An 18,277-nucleotide genomic window follows, 5' to 3' on the forward strand; every position below is an offset into this window, starting at 1 on the left:
GCAGGACACTGGTGAGGTTGAAGAGTCCCGTGGCGTCCTCAACACTGCTGGTGTTGAATCTGCTGCTGTCTACGCTGGTGCCGTTGATGGTCCAGGACAGAGTGGGGGTGGGATACCAGCCCTGTGCCTGGCACTCCAGGGTAAGGAGCGCCCCCTCCTGGACAGACATGTTTCCACCCAGAATCGTGACGGTTCCTTTTTCTAGACAAGAGAACAGATATCAGTCTGTATTTCTAACAGGTTATGTAATGTTAGTCATTTGTTAGGTTTTTATTTTAAATGCTAAAATGTGTCTTTTGGTTTTGTTCTCCACCCTCTTGTTTTATTACCCGCCTCTCTTCTCTGGTTTCACGGCTCCTAGTTTGTTCCCTTGCTGGTATTTTTCTGGTGTATGTTGGTGTATTTAAGCTCTTTGACTCTTTTGTGATCTTGATGATCATTTTTTGTGTTATGTTGATTTCTCTCTGGTTTTTGTCCTACTTCTCTCCTAATAGTAACCTGGTTTAATTCCCAGCCAGTGCGTGCGAGGAGTGTGTGTGAGTTCTTCCAGGTATTCGTGTGTGGTGGACTGGTCTCCTGTCCAGGTTTGGTTGCCACCTTGTGTCCTGTGCTACCAGAAAAGCTGGATGAACCAGATGATGTGGGTGGATGGATGGATGGATGGATGGATGGATGGATGCCATTGTTTAGAACATGACCATATCACCATCTTAGCCCAGGCAGGAGAGAGTAGTGGCAGACAGAGGGAAGACATGCTATCAGCAGCTCAGTAATAAGTCACTCTAAGTAAACAGCTTTCTTCAGCTTATTCTGGGGGGAGGGGGGGGGGGGGGGGAGGGCACATGTGAAGACTTATTATGGGGGGGGAGGGTACATGTGAAGACTTCATGCCCCAGACCCCAGTAATTCTGTCAACTGGCTTGGTTATGTTTGGGGCAAGCGATAGGAAAACCCTTAAAGCTCATGTTACATTTATCTTGCTGTATTTAGGAACATTTTGCTCCTCCATACAGTTGGTTTGCTTTGGTAAATGCTAATATTAATGTGCTGTCATGTAATAATTCAGTGTTACAATACCTTTTTGTTTCTGTTACGAAGTGACAATTTATCTGTATTTGTCCATTGTGCATGTGTGTGTGTGTGCGCGTGTGTCTAATACAAGAGTGTAATCATTACCTTTAAGGCTAACATTAATACCACTACTGAGACCCTAGTTAGACTCCCACTGATTCTGAGACCAACTGTGCAGACTAATATGAGGTTTCCGCTGGTTTTGGCACATTTGTTTAATAACCAAATCATTCCTGTAAGCTGAGTCTGTAAATGTTTGATGATGTCTCCACTAGCCTATATCGAGCTCATCGACCTGAGTAGAAATTACTGTTCTATTCTTCCCCGTTCCTGGTCAGGGTGGAGATTTGTGAACGTACCTTGCACTAATAAAGCTGCAGTTGTTTGTCTCTGGTCCTTAGAAGGCAGCAGCGTACAGACGACCTCCTGAACGGTACGAGTGAACGTGGGCGTGTTCAGAACCAGCTCCCACGCGGAGGCGGACCCGGTGGAGCGGTTGACCGCACAGACGCTGTCGCTGCATCCCAGGGGGCCGTGCTCCATGGAGATGGTCAGCAGCGGCGTGGTGTCCAGCTGCCACACCATCACGTCCCAGCGCTCGCTCACGCTGCAGGTGAAGCGGGCAGGCGTCCCCCGCAGGGTGGTCACGTTCCTGGGCTCCAGCACCAGCGTGGTCCGCCCCACTGCCGCACAGGGAGGACCGTGTTCACCGCGTGTCAAACTCAGGCCTTGGGTGGTGTTGGGTGATATTGCTGGAATTCAGCTGGATTTCATTTTACAGGGAATACTATAGATTTTATATCATATTTTGTCAGAGTTGCCGTGTATGCTCCTAAACGCATAAGACATCTTCAACAGCATGCAGGACCACTCTGTAGCAGAACACGGCAGGTCTACTACCCTCTGTAGCAGATCACTGCAGGTCTACTCCCCTCTGTAGCAGATCACTGCAGGTCTACTCCCCTCTGTAGCAGATCACTGCAGGTCTACTCCCCTCTGTAGCAGATCACTGCAGGTCTACTACCCTCTGTAGCAGATCACTGCAGGTCTACTACCCTCTGTAGCAGATCACTGCAGGTCTACTCCCCTCTGTAGCAGATCACTGCAGGTCTACTCCCCTCGGTAGCAGAACACGGCAGGTCTACTCCCCTCTGTAGCAGAACACGGCAGGTCTACTACCCTCTGTAGCAGAACACGGCAGGTCTACTCCCCTCTGTAGCAGAACACGGCAGGTCTACTGCAGTTCTTAATGTACCACTCACCTTTCATTAGATGTGCCAGAAGAGCTATTTGGAGAAGTCCAGTCATGTTGCCACTGAAGAGGTCAGGCCATCGTACTGCAGACCAGGAGAAGAAAGACACTTCTAACAATGTACTGGGTGACTTTTAAGATGTCCTGACTATAATCCAAGCTAATAAACTCTTTCAAAGCATGATAATGAGTAGCAAAGAACAGCAATGTATAGTGAAGGGTATGGTGACTCATGGTAAAGCATGGTAAGAGTAAAGTATGGTAATACAGATTATTAAAGTATGGTAATACAGTAAAGCATGGTAAGATGGAGCGTATACACTCAAACACAGTGAGGGCAGGAGAACTGCCTCATAAAGGTCAGAGGTCATATCCTTTCATGGTTAATTGTGTAATATTGTTAACACTGGAACATGAGATGTCCTCTTTATTTTACACTGACATTACAATTTCGGTCAGAAATGGAATTACCAGGTGAGCTCACGGCACTGACTAGTACTGTATAGAAAAAACGATAAAATGGCAGCAATGATTGTAAATCAACCTGGAGAAAAATCTAGATATTATGTAATCTGTAATGGGAATATGGTGCATGAGAACAGGGTTAAACAGAATAATCTGGAGGGTAAACTCGAATATGGCACATGAGAACAGGATTAAACATAATCTAGTTCAGCAACAGGAACACTGCACATGAGAACAGTGTTAACCGTCTGCACATTTGTTTATGAACACCATGGCCCCACTGATAATGAATACTGTAACCTGCCAAAAATGCCCTGAAGTTCAGACTTGGTGTATTCGCTAATGCCCAGACCAGCGCTGGCATGACCTCTTCTGCTGAGCACTTTAGTAGAGGGTTCTTACCTTCATTCTCCTGTCACAGTGGATCAGAACAACCTCCAGAAGCTCTGCGCCAGTGTCCGTCTGTGTGGGAATGTGCGTTACGCAGCCTGAACAGGTCTGGTAAATATTAGCTAGACAGACAAGAAGAGTTCATTCCAGCCTTGACCCTCAAAGAGCAAACCCACCATGACTCACCACTGGGGAACGAGTGTCCCACTGAAAGGGGGACGTCCCCTCTTCAGAGAAATGCTCGTGCCATTCTGCTGGGTACATGCCCTAATCACATTGTCCTTGAAGTGCAGGAACATAGTTTTCCCACTCAGATGCCACCCAAATACCCAATCTGGTTTAACATTCACTTTTTTCTTAGACGTACTCCATGTCTTAGTGTTGATCTTGTATTGAAAGTAAATAACGAAGCAAACGATTATACTGCATGCTTTTTAATGGCATCAGAAAATGTTCAATCATTCGGTTCTGTCTACATTTAAAAAACACACAGTGCTTTCAGTTCTCCCGTGACGAATGAGAACTACACATCCTTTCAACTGATACATTAAATGCATCAAATCATCAGCGTGAAGACGGGACACTGTTAATGGTGGTTCTTCAGACAAAAACAAAGACATTTTTAACAGAACAGTCTTGATCATGGCACTAAAAGGATTCAGCTTGGAAAACCAGCCAATGATGTACAACCAAATGCAAGACTCATATCAGAAGAACAGGTACTATTTACACAAACAGTTGTGACATCTACACAGTGCAGAAGTTACAATAGAGCACTCTAAGAGACAGAGAGAAAGACTGACAGATTTGAGAGCCTACAAGTTGACCTCTCTGTAATGGACAGAGACAGCTAGAGACGGTCTCCATGATCTCCACCATCTCAGATATGCACTGTGGTGGTTGGTGTTTAAATCACAAACCCTAATGTCAGTGCCTGAAACAAACATTACAAAATCTGCTTGCGTTGTCTCTACATTATAGAAAGAAAGAGAAAACAGGCCGTTTATTTCAAGTTCAGGAGAGTTGATGTCAGAGCAGAAAAATTCCGATTCAACAAGTACAAGTCCTAACGTCGTTCTGCATCACTGTGAGGACTTTTACTTTGTAAAGCTGAATTAGCTCTGCTCTTGTCCATTTGGAAGATCTCTTGGGTTGTGGGCTTGAAACTAGAGACACGTCATCAGCATGGGTGGCCAGGCTAGCAGAGCAGGTGGGGGGCCTCCTAGCTGAAGAAGGAGGTGTTAACAGTGCACGGCTGTGTCGAATTCTCATCCAGCACAAGAGTCTATAGGAATTGGACTGTACAGGTATCATTTAGCTGAATTAATTGCTTTCCTATCTAAACTGTTACCATCTAGCATTAGATTCACCTCCGTCTCAGACATCATCTAGTTCAACATTTCAAAACACAAAAGGCCCAGTTTCCTGGACACATAAACTTCATCTTGAACTAATCTGTAATGTCAGTGGTGATTCACAATTGAATGCATAGATTTTAAGAGAATATAGGCTATAGGAGACATTACAGGTTTACGCACTTTGAATCTCCTTTGTATTTGAAACGTATATGATCATATATAAGTTATATTGAAACAAATATTCTTGCCCTGTCCCGCTTGAGAATAACATGGGCTGGATTTCGGAACATGGATTAAGACTTAGACTAAATCGCAATGCCAGTATTATTTTTTTAAATTCAAGTTTAGACTTAAAACGGTCTGGGAAACTGTCCACAGACCATGAAGAAATCACATTAAAGCAAACCTATACTTCAAATCAGATCATCCTCTGGCGCCATCTAGTGGTGGGATTGAAGGATAGTTACACACCTTGATTGCCTTTATCCTCTGTGGTGGGACACTAATCCTCTTCTGCTTCCTCTTCCTATTGGGCCAATAAAATAAAGTGAATTAGCATCATAATATAGTATCATGTGTGTAGTTTACTGGGTTAGTGTTAAAATAAATGTTGATTAATACAATGCAATGAACTATATGATAAGTAGTGCTGGCACTATGTGTCAGACAGTATGAAAAAGGCAATGGGGATTGGCCAGTTTTAAAACACTTGTGAATTCTATGCACTTGCATACTAGCAAGAACACACACACACACACTCTCAGGAACCCCGACACACACACACTGGAGGATGTTTGGAGGATGTTCTGAGTGTGTCTGCTACAGGGTGACACGTCTGGCTTGCTTGCTGCAATCGCGATGTAAAAACTCAGGTACTGATCAGTAAAAATAAATAAAACACAGTAGATGGAGGAGCTAGAGGCGCACACACACACACACACACACCCCTCCCAGAACACATACACGGCCAACACATTCACCAGTATGTAGCATACTTCATAGTCTATGCAAGTGCTCACTTGTTGACCACACAGATAAGCTAGAATCAGTATTTCACATAATCGCTGTATCATGCTTGGTCCACAACAACCAAGAGGAGAAGTGGCATAATCAGTGGGGAGGAATGATCAGAAGATTGTACTCGCAGCTGAAAGACAGAGAGGAGATAAACCGTTTTGATCTACCTCAAGTTGTCGAAGTTCTTCCTCCTCCTAAGAAGGTATAAGAGTAGGTCAGAAGCTCGCACAGTGGACAAATGGAGAGAATGAGAAAGAGAGAGAAAGGTGGAATGAGAGAGTTAAACATGCGACCGGAGAAAAAAAAGTTTCAGTTTCCGAGTGAGGAGGGAGTTTCAGGACGGCCGGAGCAGGTAGGGGTCTAGGGAGAGAGGGGAGAAACGAGGAGGGGTGGGGAGGTGAATATTAGATCACAAGGCCAAAGAAACCGTGAGGTCCAGTGAGGTCCTTGCCACAAGCAAGACACGTGGTCAGGGAACTAAAATCGGGGAAAACCAAGGGAGACGGACTGTCTGTGAAAGCAAAGTTACCTCAGACACCAAGTTGTCTTCTCCCTGGAAGAGACAAAGCAGATGTGGACAGAAGGAAGAAAAGAACGAACGGAGAGGGGTCACAGAAAGGAGTGAGAGACCTCCATTACATGACGGTAGACCATCAATGGTTTCTATGGTTTCTCAGTGGCTTGTTAGTTTAGGCTGACCCAAATAAACACTGGCGCACAACACCAATGATACAAAACTCACATTTTTCAGGTGTTCAGTAAACGCACCAGGCAGCGTGAGAACACATGGTGACAACGTCATCTTCTAAATGTCATTTGTTTGTGAATAACAGCACGTCTAGCTGTGGTTCAAATTGGCCATTGTTATTAAATACGTCCTGTGCTTGGCACCATGACCATAGCAAAGGAATATCTGCCCCCTCTCTGGTTGGACTGAAGTCAGATCTCTGCACGCCCTGCACACACTGAACCCTGAGACCACAGTGCACACCCTGTCCACTGGGACCTCAAGTTTCCCATAGTTTTGTGATGTAGCAAAATCCTCCACAGTTTTGCTTTGTCCTGGTCTTTTCATCTGCACTGCATCAATAGACTTGTACTCCATTGTACTGTTATACTCCATGGTACAGAAAGTTATACTCCAAAAAGGTCTCTAGAATTTATGACCGAGAGTTTTGGCAGGTCCCACTTGTTCCTCGTTACATTATATCGTGTATAAACCTGTGACGGAGGCATAGCCAAACGTACAGGGAAACTACACAGTACCAGCGTGAACAAGTCAGCACAGCCAATCATGGGTCAGTGTGCTGATCACTACATCACACTGGGACACAACACAGTTGGTGAATGGAGGGTCTGCAGCCTTTTCCAGGGTCCTAAACACAACACTTGGTGTAATATACTGCCTGTTCTATGCATGAGGAGTTGCATCAGACTGTAATACACCAATGACTGAGCGCTTGTCCAGCTACAGAGGTCCCTAGTGCAGCAGCACGTCTATTGGAATGTGTGATAAAATGGGACAGCAGTGCATTGTGGGTAGAGGAGCAGTCCTGTGGGTGTCCCAGCAGCCCTGGACAGGCCCTGGCACTGCAAGCCGATAGGAGAAGGCAGATGCTGCTTGGCCTATAAGAAGAGAGGGGGTGTGGCTTCAGAGTTTGTTCCACAACATGCTGGATACCCCTGATAGAAGCAGGTTCTGAGCTAAGGGCACAAAGGTTAGCAAAAACATCTTGTCCACGTAGCCTGTGAAGAAACAGAGAGGAGATGTAGTGAAAGCACACAGACACGTCTGATCAAAGGGCGAGGAGCTGGAGAGAACAGGGAATCAGTAAGACACACAGTCTCTCACACACACACACACACACCTCGCTGGAAAAGAGAGACCAGGGGAGTCACACACACACACACACACACACATGCAAAAAGAGTAACACAGGCTCAGGAGAGACAGACTCTCCACAAACAGGGCTGCATTACTCTGTGAGTAGTGTAGTGTAGGGACAGATCACACCAGGTGTTCAGGACAAACTCCAAACATCAGTCTACCTCTGAAACTGCAGCCTCATCATCTTCTCCCTAAAATGGGGGGGGGGGGGGATTTTTGTTTGTACATTTGAGCGTTGTATGTTTTATGGAAAATTTGAGTGAAGTAAAAATGTGGAAATCTTAAAACAGAAGAGACACAAGCATCATGACTGAGCACTAATGCTGTAGTATGGCTCACACACAGACACACAATTCTGGGGTCACGAACAGTTAATGGGCAATAAAGTGTAAAAGCACATAAAAGCTTTAAGAGCCATTAGTCTCTTAATGACCTCAAGCCTTTCTCAGCACGCAGAGACTATGTTAACTTTATTTAAAATTGGATATTAATTATTAAATGAAAAACACAGAAGGGAATCTTACTTTTTCATATTCTTCATCTACATATTCCTCCTATCAACAAACAACAAACAGCTCAATCTGCAGCCTCAGGGTAGAGAAACACTCATGACTGATACACAACATGAAAAATAACAAGGAATCTAAAGAACTCAACAGAGCACAATGACAAACAGCTGCACGCTTTCTTGCCAGTACTGAAAACATCAATTTAACATTCACAATCCAGGTGGTGGAAAAAACTATGAAAAGAGCCTTCAGGCCAGAAGCACCCAACTGTGTTTATGGAGATTTACCACTACAGTCGAGTTCTGGTGTGTTGGGTCACCTGGATCTGGTGTGTTGGGTCACCTGGATCTGGTGTGCTAGATGACACCAGAATGGAGAGTTTCTCCAAAAGCTATTTAGAGTGAAGCATTGCACCCACTGGGATGATACAGGACATGCGTGTTGGAGGTGCTCGGCCATATAAAAAAAATGGTACACAGGACGTGTTTAACCAAGAAGTCTCTTCTTACATTTACGGTTTCAGCATTTAGGAGATCCTTTCACCCAGAGCAACCTACGTTACTGCTTTGCAGTTCACACAGTAAACATTTCCTTACCAAGAACAAATACATTCGAGTCTAAAAATATTCTTGATTTCAGATTCTTCCAGAAATTCAAATCAGTGCTGATCATTAGATACACATTACTTTGTGAATGCTAATTTGTACTGCATATATTTCTTGCATATATTTTTATTTATTTATATTAGACCATATAAATGTTATACCCACAGAGCATGGAACATTTTGAGATTAGTCAAATATTTAAAATGTGATTAAAACCATGCTCTATTATATATTTCAACTGTGATAAGTGAATTAGATGTCAATGATACTGGTCGTCCTAGTAATGGATTACTCATAAATGTGAATTTACAGTTTCTAGCTATGTAAAATTTTGCCACCTCCTGTCATCATGTCCATCTATCTAGACATTCTTTTGTCTAGGAAACCCCAATCTGTTTGCATGAGCTGACAAAGTTGGTACGCTCTATAGGGCTTGCAAGTCCATGTGAGGTGTGAAGGAATGGTGAGATCTTAGATCTTTACCTGGATGTCTTCCTCCTCCTGATCCATTTTCTATTAGGAAAAAAACAAACAAAACAAAAACACGAAACAAGTTAGACAAACATCTGATCAATTCTCAACCACAGTACCCAACCCCTGCCGTGTGCAGTGCCTGTCCGAGCCCACAGAATGCAGTCCACCTCTCTACACCGCTAAAAGTGTCTCGCCAATTCTGGGACTAATTCAACAAAATGTGATTGACGTTCATAGAGCCGCAACACACACATGAACATTTACACCTGAAAGACATGAGATCTGCATAAGAAAACAACCCAACGGGGAGGGTTACGTGTCTGACAGCCCTGAAAGACTACAAACACAGGATTAATGTGTAGCAGGTCAGAGGTCAGGTGTCAGGGGTTAGGGGGAATCCAGGGGAATCAAACCTTAGGAGATCAGGGAGAGAGGAAAGAAGTGTTAATATGGAATGGATGAGAGGAGGAGGAGGAGGAGTGCAGCAGGAGAGGAGGCTTAGCCAGGAGGGGGGGGGGGGAGATTACGCTTTCTTCTTCTTCTACTACTTGGTCTTCCTCTTCCTCCTCTTCCTCATTGGAGGGCCCATCCTGCAGCAGTTCCTGTCGCTCTCCTCCCGTGATCTCCTCTTCCACCGACTCCCCAAGGCCATTCACTCCCTCCTCCGCATGAGAATCTCCATTGTGTTCCTCCTCTGGGATCGGCTCTTTCTAAGCAGAGACAGAGGATTGTTTCCCAAAACCAGAAAACGATCCAGCCAGGAAGCAGCGTCTGCTGTACAGAAACACTGGGCAGGTTACTGTCTGTGCTGGAGTGGGATGGACGGCGGCTACAGACCCGGTCCGCTAATAACACCGTGAATCAGGTCACAGTGACCTCTAAAGCGGTCAGCACACCTAGAGCACCAGGAGGAGGACACCTTCATCGTTAATATTCACCGTAATACGACTGAATCTTCCTCCCATCCACCAACTATATACCTCTGGAATTTGTCCCCCACATTTTCTGTGTATATTCCAACATTTTTAAGTCACACATATTACAGGAAGTCTTAACCTTTAAGGGAAAGGAAACAGATGCATTACAGTGTGTGTTTCCACCTGTCAGGGCAGAGAAAAGACAGTTCATACACATCTTAAAGTTTGACCAATCAAATCAGTTCACAGCTCTGAAAACATGTTGATGGACGTTTGTGCCTAAACATGCCCATTGTGTTATCAAATAATATCATTATCTGAGAGGTTTGTGTGCACGTTAATAACGGATCAACAGTAAAGCATAGACAGAAAAGGCCCACAGTGTAGATATAGTGAGTCACATGACTTTATAGGAGTGTTAGTCACTACTAAAGATTACTTAAGTAGGATGAAAACAAACGCAGCCTTGGAAACAGACTGATGTGATAGTATAGCTGACAGTTTGAGCTGCAAAGCCACACAGAGGAGACGAGAGGAGCTCCTGTCATGACCACTAAGGTGCTGTTACATCTCATGTTCCTCTCTGTGGATTTGGGACTTACTGAATTGATTTGCTTCCTGTAGCAAAATAGGTCAAGTGAAATAGGACAATCGTTTTAAATGGTCAAGGGGAGGTCAGAACATGTACAGACCGCAGGAACGACACCACACAACGCAGACGGCACCAAACTGAACCCGCTCACAGCACACAGTACATACACGTGTGGATTTGTGAATGTGCGTATATTTTAAACACGTGCAAATGAAAAGGAAGAGCATGCTGACCTTAAACCCAGGCGGTGGGGTCAAACCCAGAAACTCGTACACAGAGTTCTCCTCCTTGGCATCGAAGAACGTGTCATAGTCCTGCAACACAAGGCTGAAACTGGCAGTGTTCGTTTTCTCTTTGTCACAAATGTGGTGTCTAAAAGCTCATATACAGCCAAAAAAAAAGCCTTTTCAATTTTGTGTTTCATTTAGTTTGTTTGAAATGCAGTCTGGCCTAATAAAAAAAATAATCAGCCCTAGGCTGTCTCTAGCTGGACAGAGTTTTAATGGGCAGGTCAGTTGGTGGCAGTAATTGTAATAAACTGCACTAACAAAAACAAACCAGAACTTTTATCAATGAAAAGATTGATCGTTTTGATCAGACTGGGTTTTGAAATAACCCATACATATTCATACAGAACCTAAAAAACTAAATAGCAAAGTTGTTGAGTAAAGGTTAGTATATACTAAACCCAGAGTAGACATTCCCAAAGTAAAGGTTAGTATATACTAACCCCACAGTAGTGATCCCCCAAAGTAAAGGTTAGTATTTACTAACCCCACAGTAGTGATCACCCAAAGTAAAGGTTAGTATTTACTAACCCCACAGTAGTGATCCCCCAAAGTAAAGGTTAGTATTTACTAACCCGACAATAGTGATCCCCCAAAGTAAAGGTTAGTATTTACTAACCCGACAATAGTGATCCCCCAAAGTAAAGGTTAGTATTTACTAACCCGACAATAGTGATCCCCCAAAGTAAAGGTTAGTATTTACTAACCCGACAATAGTGATCCCCAGAGTAAAGGTTAGTATTTACTAACCCGACAATAGTGATCCCCAGAGTAAAGGTTAGTATTTACTAACCCCACAATAGTGATCCCCAGAGTAAAGGTTAGTATTTACTAACCCCACAATAGTGATCCCCAGAGTAAAGGTTAGTATTTACTAACCCCACAATAGTGATCCCCAGAGTAAAGGTTAGTATTTACTAACCCCACAGTAGCGATCCCCCAAAGTAAAGGTTAGTATTTACTAACCCCACAGTAGTGATCCCCCAAAGTAAAGGTTAGTATTTACTAACCCCACAGTAGTGATCCCCAGAGTAAAGGTTAGTATTTACTAACCCCACAGTAGTGATCCCCAGAGTAAAGGTTAGTATTTACTAACCCCACAGTAGTGATCCCCAGAGTAAAGGTTAGTATTTACTAACCCCACAATAGTGATCCCCCAAAGTAAAGGTTAGTATTTACTAACCCCACAATAGTGATCCCCAGAGTAAAGGTTAGTATTTACTAACCCCACAATAGTGATCCCCCAAAGTAAAGGTTAGTATTTACTAACCCCACAGTAGTGATCCCCCAAAGTAAAGGTTAGTATTTACTAACCCCACAATAGTGATCCCCCAAAGTAAAGGTTAGTATTTACTAACCCCACAATAGTGATCCCCAGAGTAAAGGTTAGTATTTACTAACCCCACAATAGTTTTCCTCGTTGAAGATCTGAGGTGGCAGTGGGATTCCATTGGCTGGCTTCTTCTCTCCAGGTACATTTTCCCTCATCCACATGCGGTTCTCCTCATTTGATGCGATGTCCAGCTGCGCATATTCGATTTTTAGGGCTTCAAGGAACCCAAGAACATCCTGCTGCTTCTTTTTGATCTGTGCGTATAAATGAAAGACACCAGAGCGTTCGGACCCGTCCCAGCTACTGCCTTCAGTACAGCACATGGGTGTGACTGAAACATATCATGATTTATATAAAATCACATCAAGATTTTTTTCTTTATATAGATTTCCTTTATAGAAAATACATTTTACATTTAGCCTAAATGTACATTCACTAGAATCACACTTCTAGTCAGGATGTTTACATGGTTCATGGAAGCTCAACAGCTTTCCACATGTCTGGAGAATCAAATAAATGATCTAACACAGAATAAAAAGGTTTAAAAAATTAATTTGTTGAACACATTGTAGGATTATTTGCAGAATTCTGCTATTTGTTTTTTGTTGTTTAATAAACAGTATTCATCATGCCATATAGGAGAGGGAGCGAGAACTGCAGACCCACAATATCTGCTCACACAGATCCCTAAAAGGAGGTTCTAGAAGAGGTATTAGAAACTGTGTTCACTTCCATCAGCCAGTGAGCAGTGACACCACAAAGACTACAAACCATGCTATGCCCAAGAGTATGCAAAAAAAATCTTGCAATTTAACTCTTATGTAAAATCACCTTTTAAACCAGTTTTGATATTTTAAAGTTTATTTAGCTTACATTTTTAGGACAAAGAAATGTAGGTTTTCTGTGACGGTTCCTCGTATGTTCTAGAAGGCGGAGTGTGGGTCCAGACTAACTGCAGGGTCAGAATGTGATCCCAGCACCGTGGAGATATTTAAGGAAACTACAGGAACACCAAAGGCGGCGAGGCCTTCAGGCGTTTACAATTAACGATACATGTGCTCCGATTGACAAAACAACGTGACCAAATCCCTACCGCAATTTGTGAATAAACTTTACAAGACAGATCACGGGTCATGTCGATTAAATAAAACACAAGCCGAACCAAAACCTCGCTGACACATCCTAGGACGGACCCAAACGCTCGCTTACCGCTGTGGATCCAGATGAGGTTGCCAGGAACACTTTAATAACCATTGTGGAGTTGAGAAGTGAGTAAAGTGAGGACTTGAGGCACGACGGCAGCCACCCACTCGCCTGCAGCGCTACGGTACAGCGCGGCGGTGCCTATTTATGTCCACGGTGCCCCGTCAGCGGGATTGGAGGGTTCGGGCCGCGGGCCCACCGGGTGATTGGCGAACCTCAGCTGTCTGTTGTTGGAGCCGCACGAAGTTCGACTGCAACAGCAACTGAAGGTGGACAGAAATAGACTGGCCGACAGCACACGTTTGGACTTTGCTGGACAGGAGGACTTGAACGGGCTCGGTTTGGTGTAGACGTATGTCATGGACATTTTTCGTTCACGGTTCTGTTCACAGCAGACCTGCGCTGACCTGCTGTTGAATAAACATGTTACTCAGAATTGTGGTTGGTGTTGTTTTAAGGATCTCCAAGTTCTTCATCCAGACGTTCATGTCATTCTGGTTTCCATGGAACCCAAAACTGTCTGAGAAACGTTTCTGAGATTTCTGCCCGTTTTCTCTGCTGGTTCGTATAAAGCCCAAACACCATGGCAGTAGTTTCATTATAGTGGTTTCCAAATAGGTTATTAGCTATAGTCGTCAGTTAGCAGATGGCCATCTAAATGACCAGCGAACTGAATTGATAATAATTTGCATAGCTAGCTACAACTTCAAAGCGTTCATATTATTTGACATTGGCAATTATTTGACAATAATATTTCTTCATAAAAGCCTAATACATTTTTATTTTGGTATAAATGTTTCTGTGAAAACATCACCTACTGCAGCTGTTTTATGGTAACTGGATCATTTGCAGACATAGGTTCGTTACACTGTGATTTGTTCCTGCAAGTGGATTCATGAAGGTATCTTCCTGTCTTCTGGTGGATGTTACCTTACTGTCCATCCATAGTCTGGAGTTCTACACCAGTAAAGACTGACGCTTTTGAAGGTGCTTACAAGTAGGCTAACACGGTTCCTGTCGACATGGCAAACAAATATTATTTATAAAACAGTAGCATATTTTGGATCAACAGACTTAATGTTTATTTACTGCCTGGGTTACACACTTGAGTTATTGGAATGTTTTTCATAAATTTGCTGAAGATCTGTATTATTTTTAGGTAAGGTTAAAAATATAAAAATAAAGTAATGCTAAGATAAATTAATGCATTTCATGTGTATGTACACAATTAATCTTCAGCTTTAAAGATGATGTGTTCCATGTAGTTTTAGGAATTGAAAATTGTGCTAGTTTTACTTTTTAGGATATAACAGGTTACTGAAATGTGAGTTACCATGGGCGTCACATGTAGTGTTTATTTTTCAAAGGTTAGTTGAGTGCATTCTGTGAGAAATGTCAGTCAAACGTCAGACGTTAGAAAGACAAGCCCACAACACGTCCACCAGAGGAACAGAGGAACAAAGACATAAGGAAGACAGCCCAGTGTCCCACAGCTCTGGCGCTGAGCAGAAGACGACATCCACAGCCCGGAGCACACAAGATCCTGATCCATCGTCGGAGGAGACGTACAAAGGAGATTCTGTGGACCACATACCCACTCCATGTATTAATCACAAGAGGGTCATCACCCAAAAATCCAAAGGTATTATTTTATACTTTTACCCTAAATCCTGTGGATTACATGGCGCTGAATTGGAAGTCTCCAACCTGATTGCTGGATCAGACTGACCTATGGAAACATGTATTTTAATGTTTCATTCATATTTGTTGAAGTGAGTCTTTGCCCAGCAGTTGCTAATGGAGCTGACTGTCGGCGCAAGCGGAATACGATTGGTCAGGCGCCCATGTTCCCGCCCCTGGCTCCGCCCTACTGCTCCGTGCGGCGAATCGCTTCAGCCCAGGAGCAGTGCATCAAGCAGCTGCAGGTCCAGATGTGGGACCTGGAGCGACAACTGGGCTCCGCCTCCCAGGAGAACCGTGCGCTGCGTCAACAGCAGGTCCGGCGATCCGCCGCCCTGCGTCACTACCAGGACTCGTTGGCCAGCCTCCCACAGACGCTGCGCAGACACAGCGGTGAGGTGAACGCCCTGCAGGAACTTCTGCGCAGAACCCGGGAACACAGAGACCAGGTGGCACGTCGGCTCCGCCACACCCAGGACGACCTCCTGCACACCTCCAACACGCTGGGGCGCCTGGAGCAGCTGGACCGAGACCTCGGCCTCGAGGAGCGTAATGAGCTCAGGGCGAGACTCTGTCTGCTCAGTGAGGACCTGCAGAAGAAGAACCAGAAGATCCAGGTGAGGAACTGAGAGGAACCGAACTGCATGAAATACAAGTTCACTAGTACTGATGCCATTTGCTTGTTTGTTTAATGTCTCCCTCTAATGCAACCTCATCTCATGGTGCTATTAGCACACAATGCGTTCTTCTCTTCTGCGTCTTTCCCTCTAGGATTTGGAGAGACACTTTGCACTGAATAATGCATATTATAATCGCCAACTGAGTGTCCAGGTGCAAAAGACCATGGAAGCTCAACAGCTTTCCACATATCTGGATAATCAAATAAAAGATCTAACACAGAGAATAAAGGTAAAACAAAATTAATTTGTTGAACACATTGTAGGATTATTTGCAGAATTCTGCTATTTGTTTTTGTTGTTTAATAAACAGTATTTATCATGCAATACAGGAGAAGGAGAGAGAACTGCAGACCCACAATATCTGCTCACACAGATCCCCAAAAGGAGGTTCTAGAAGAGGTATTAGAAAATGTGTTCACTTCCATCACCCAGTGAGCAGTGACACCACAAAGACACTACAAACCGTGCTATGCCCAAATTTACAGATAAGCGCATTGCGATAAAAGAAAAATATGGCCAGGAAAGCTTTAAAACAAACAGTGAATAACCGTTTGTCTTCACCTGTTAATGTCAGGGACAAAAGAGACCAAATCAGTTCAGACTAACAGCGTATCACCACTACCTATGGAAGCTGCTCTGTGTCCGCTGGAGATGGATTACCCTAAAGACCAGCTGGAGACGGACTACCCTACAGACCAGCTGGAGATGGACTACCCTAAAGACCAGCTGGAGACGGACTACCCTAAAGACCAGCTGGAGACGGACCACCCTACAGACCAGCTGGAGACGGACCACCCTACAGACCAGCTGGAGACGGACCACCCTACAGACCAGCTGGAGACGGACCACCCTACAGACCAGCTGGAGACGGACTACCCTACAGACCAGCTGGAGACGGACTACCCTACAGACCAGCTGGAGACGGACTACCCTACAGACCAGCTGGAGATGGACCACCCTACAGACCAGCTGGAGATGGGGGACAGTCAGAAAAACTCCAAGGTTGAGCTCGTACCACAGTGCTTCTATCGTATATGGGAGGGTCTGTACATCTGCTAACTGCGGTATTATTTGCAGGAGTTTTACACCAATGGACAAGGAACCAATAGCAACAACGAAGAGGAGAAACAGGTCAGCAGTGAGGAAGAACAGACGGCTGGAGCTTCTGGTGAGAACCGTCACATCACACCAGACCAGACCACACCAGACCACACCAGACCACACCACACCAGACCAGACCAGACCACACCAGACCACACCAGACCACACCATGGTACCGCAACAGCTGCAACAGATGTCCCTCCGTGTATTTCAGTCAGGGATTATGTCCACAAGTTACATGATTCATGTTTTGAGTCTGTTGTCAGGCACACTGAAGTGAAACATACTTTTGAGGTCTACATGTTTCAGACCCTTCATCAGGAACTGCACTCCTGCATCTCAGGCTGTATCTCGTCTCTTGGCATGCACAGTACACCAGTCATCCTCTAGCTCAGGCCACGCTGGTCAGGTTCTGACCACAGGAACCCTGCTGACCATGTTACCCGGGCAGTGGATCATTCTCAACACAGCAGTAGTCCTGGTGTGGTAGAGGGTGCTCAGCTGGGAGATGTTTACTGAGCACAGGAGTTTTTAACGTGTTCATGGCATTTCTGCAGTGAGAGTGGATCTGCTCCCCAACATCATCCAGGCAGTAGATCTGTGGTCAGAAACTGAACGGCTGGAATTCAATGAACTCTGATGAGTAGACTCATAACTCAACACATACAAGACAGCAGTTCTAGTGAAGTGACAGCAGTATGCGTGGCCTTTTCTGGATCGTCTATGAAATACAGCAGTTTTATGATCATTATAGACCACTGTTGCACCTTTGTGATAATTTTTGCTGTTTCACATTAGAAAACAGCAAGAACACAGGAATTAAGACGGAATGTAATGGAGAACAGGAGGAAGAGGAAGAGGAGGAACTTTCCCAGGTTTCAGCACCAGAGCAGCTCACACCAGCAGAGGGCGATAACGAGCTTGGTTTCCACAATTTAGTCATCACCCAGCCGCCTCCAGGAAAGGCCACAAAATCCCCTGTCAAGATCAGACGCCACTACACGTTTAAGGAGACCATCCAGAACCTCTACAGTGGGAAGCCTGCTTACACTGTACCTCCCAGCCAAGGACGAAGCTTCCGCAGGCATTGTAAACCCAGGACCACCCCCACTCTCCTGGACACCAGCGCGTACGAGCCGTCCTTTGCCGTACCAGCGCAGAAGCAGGGCTCACAGCCAGCAGAGCAGTCGCACACCTCCAGGAAGAGCAGACCGTTGAAGGAACTCTCCGGACACATCCGAACGGTGGCGCAGATGGCTGATATCAGTACAGATGCTGGTGCCACGGACCAGGACCGAGCAATTACTGGTCACCAAGTTAACCCCGCATGAACTCAGAGCCCAAGTGCACAAGAAGACATGTTCAGATTACACAGGTGAATGCTGATTGGGTTTGAACATACAAAATAAATGTACGATTTGCTCCATAATGTATGAGCCCCTTATTGTTTCAGTA

General features: G+C 44.7%; 3 protein-coding genes across 38 annotated transcripts in view; 1 reads left to right on the forward strand and 2 right to left on the reverse strand.

Moving 5' to 3' along the window:
• igsf5b (immunoglobulin superfamily, member 5b) overlaps positions 1–3,349 on the reverse strand; it is a 10,076-nt gene extending 6,727 nt beyond the window's left edge. Inside the window, exons 1-4 of the mRNA XM_076982003.1 lie at positions 3,191–3,349; positions 2,334–2,408; positions 1,431–1,754; positions 1–201 (exon numbers count right to left, since the gene is read on the reverse strand). The exon at positions 1–201 is cut by the window's left edge and continues 93 nt beyond it. Of these exons, the coding sequence (XP_076838118.1) occupies positions 1–201; positions 1,431–1,754; positions 2,334–2,379 (571 nt within the window). The 5' untranslated portion in view covers positions 2,380–2,408; positions 3,191–3,349. The remainder of the gene's footprint in view (positions 202–1,430; positions 1,755–2,333; positions 2,409–3,190) is intronic.
• A 247-nt stretch (positions 3,350–3,596) lies between these two features.
• sh3bgr (SH3 domain binding glutamate-rich protein) lies at positions 3,597–13,501 on the reverse strand. 32 transcript variants are annotated; one of them, XM_076981138.1, is made up of 11 exons: positions 13,368–13,501; positions 12,227–12,412; positions 10,772–10,852; positions 9,578–9,739; positions 9,039–9,068; positions 7,966–7,995; positions 7,603–7,632; positions 6,083–6,106; positions 5,721–5,747; positions 5,008–5,062; positions 3,597–4,404 (listed from the first exon to the last, which is right to left on the reverse strand). In XM_076981138.1, exons 1-10 carry the CDS (start codon positions 13,410–13,412, stop codon positions 5,039–5,041), a joined length of 639 nt encoding a protein of 212 aa, XP_076837253.1. In that variant the 5' UTR covers positions 13,413–13,501; the 3' UTR covers positions 3,597–4,404; positions 5,008–5,038. The 32 variants fall into 32 exon arrangements, with proteins under 32 accessions (XP_076837253.1, XP_076837251.1, XP_076837250.1 ...); XM_076981136.1 differs by having other exon boundaries at positions 3,597–4,400; positions 9,557–9,739; XM_076981135.1 differs by having other exon boundaries at positions 9,557–9,739.
• Positions 13,502–13,573: 72 nt separating this feature from the next.
• Positions 13,574–18,239, forward strand: LOC143482698 (uncharacterized). 5 transcript variants are annotated; one of them, XM_076981129.1, is made up of 10 exons: positions 13,574–13,713; positions 13,820–13,922; positions 14,214–14,348; positions 14,729–15,003; positions 15,135–15,658; positions 15,813–15,950; positions 16,051–16,120; positions 16,296–16,723; positions 16,799–16,889; positions 17,621–18,239. In XM_076981129.1, exons 4-10 carry the CDS (start codon positions 14,754–14,756, stop codon positions 18,151–18,153), a joined length of 2,034 nt encoding a protein of 677 aa, XP_076837244.1. In that variant the 5' UTR covers positions 13,574–13,713; positions 13,820–13,922; positions 14,214–14,348; positions 14,729–14,753; the 3' UTR covers positions 18,154–18,239. The 5 variants fall into 5 exon arrangements, with proteins under 5 accessions (XP_076837244.1, XP_076837247.1, XP_076837246.1 ...); XM_076981132.1 differs by lacking the exon at positions 13,574–13,713 and having other exon boundaries at positions 13,817–13,922; positions 14,310–14,348; XM_076981131.1 differs by lacking the exon at positions 13,574–13,713 and having other exon boundaries at positions 14,734–15,003.
• The last annotated feature ends 38 nt before the right edge of the window (positions 18,240–18,277 follow it).

This window comes from Brachyhypopomus gauderio, chromosome 19 (assembly GCF_052324685.1).
Source record: "Brachyhypopomus gauderio isolate BG-103 chromosome 19, BGAUD_0.2, whole genome shotgun sequence".
Classification (NCBI taxonomy): domain Eukaryota; kingdom Metazoa; phylum Chordata; class Actinopteri; order Gymnotiformes; family Hypopomidae; genus Brachyhypopomus; species Brachyhypopomus gauderio.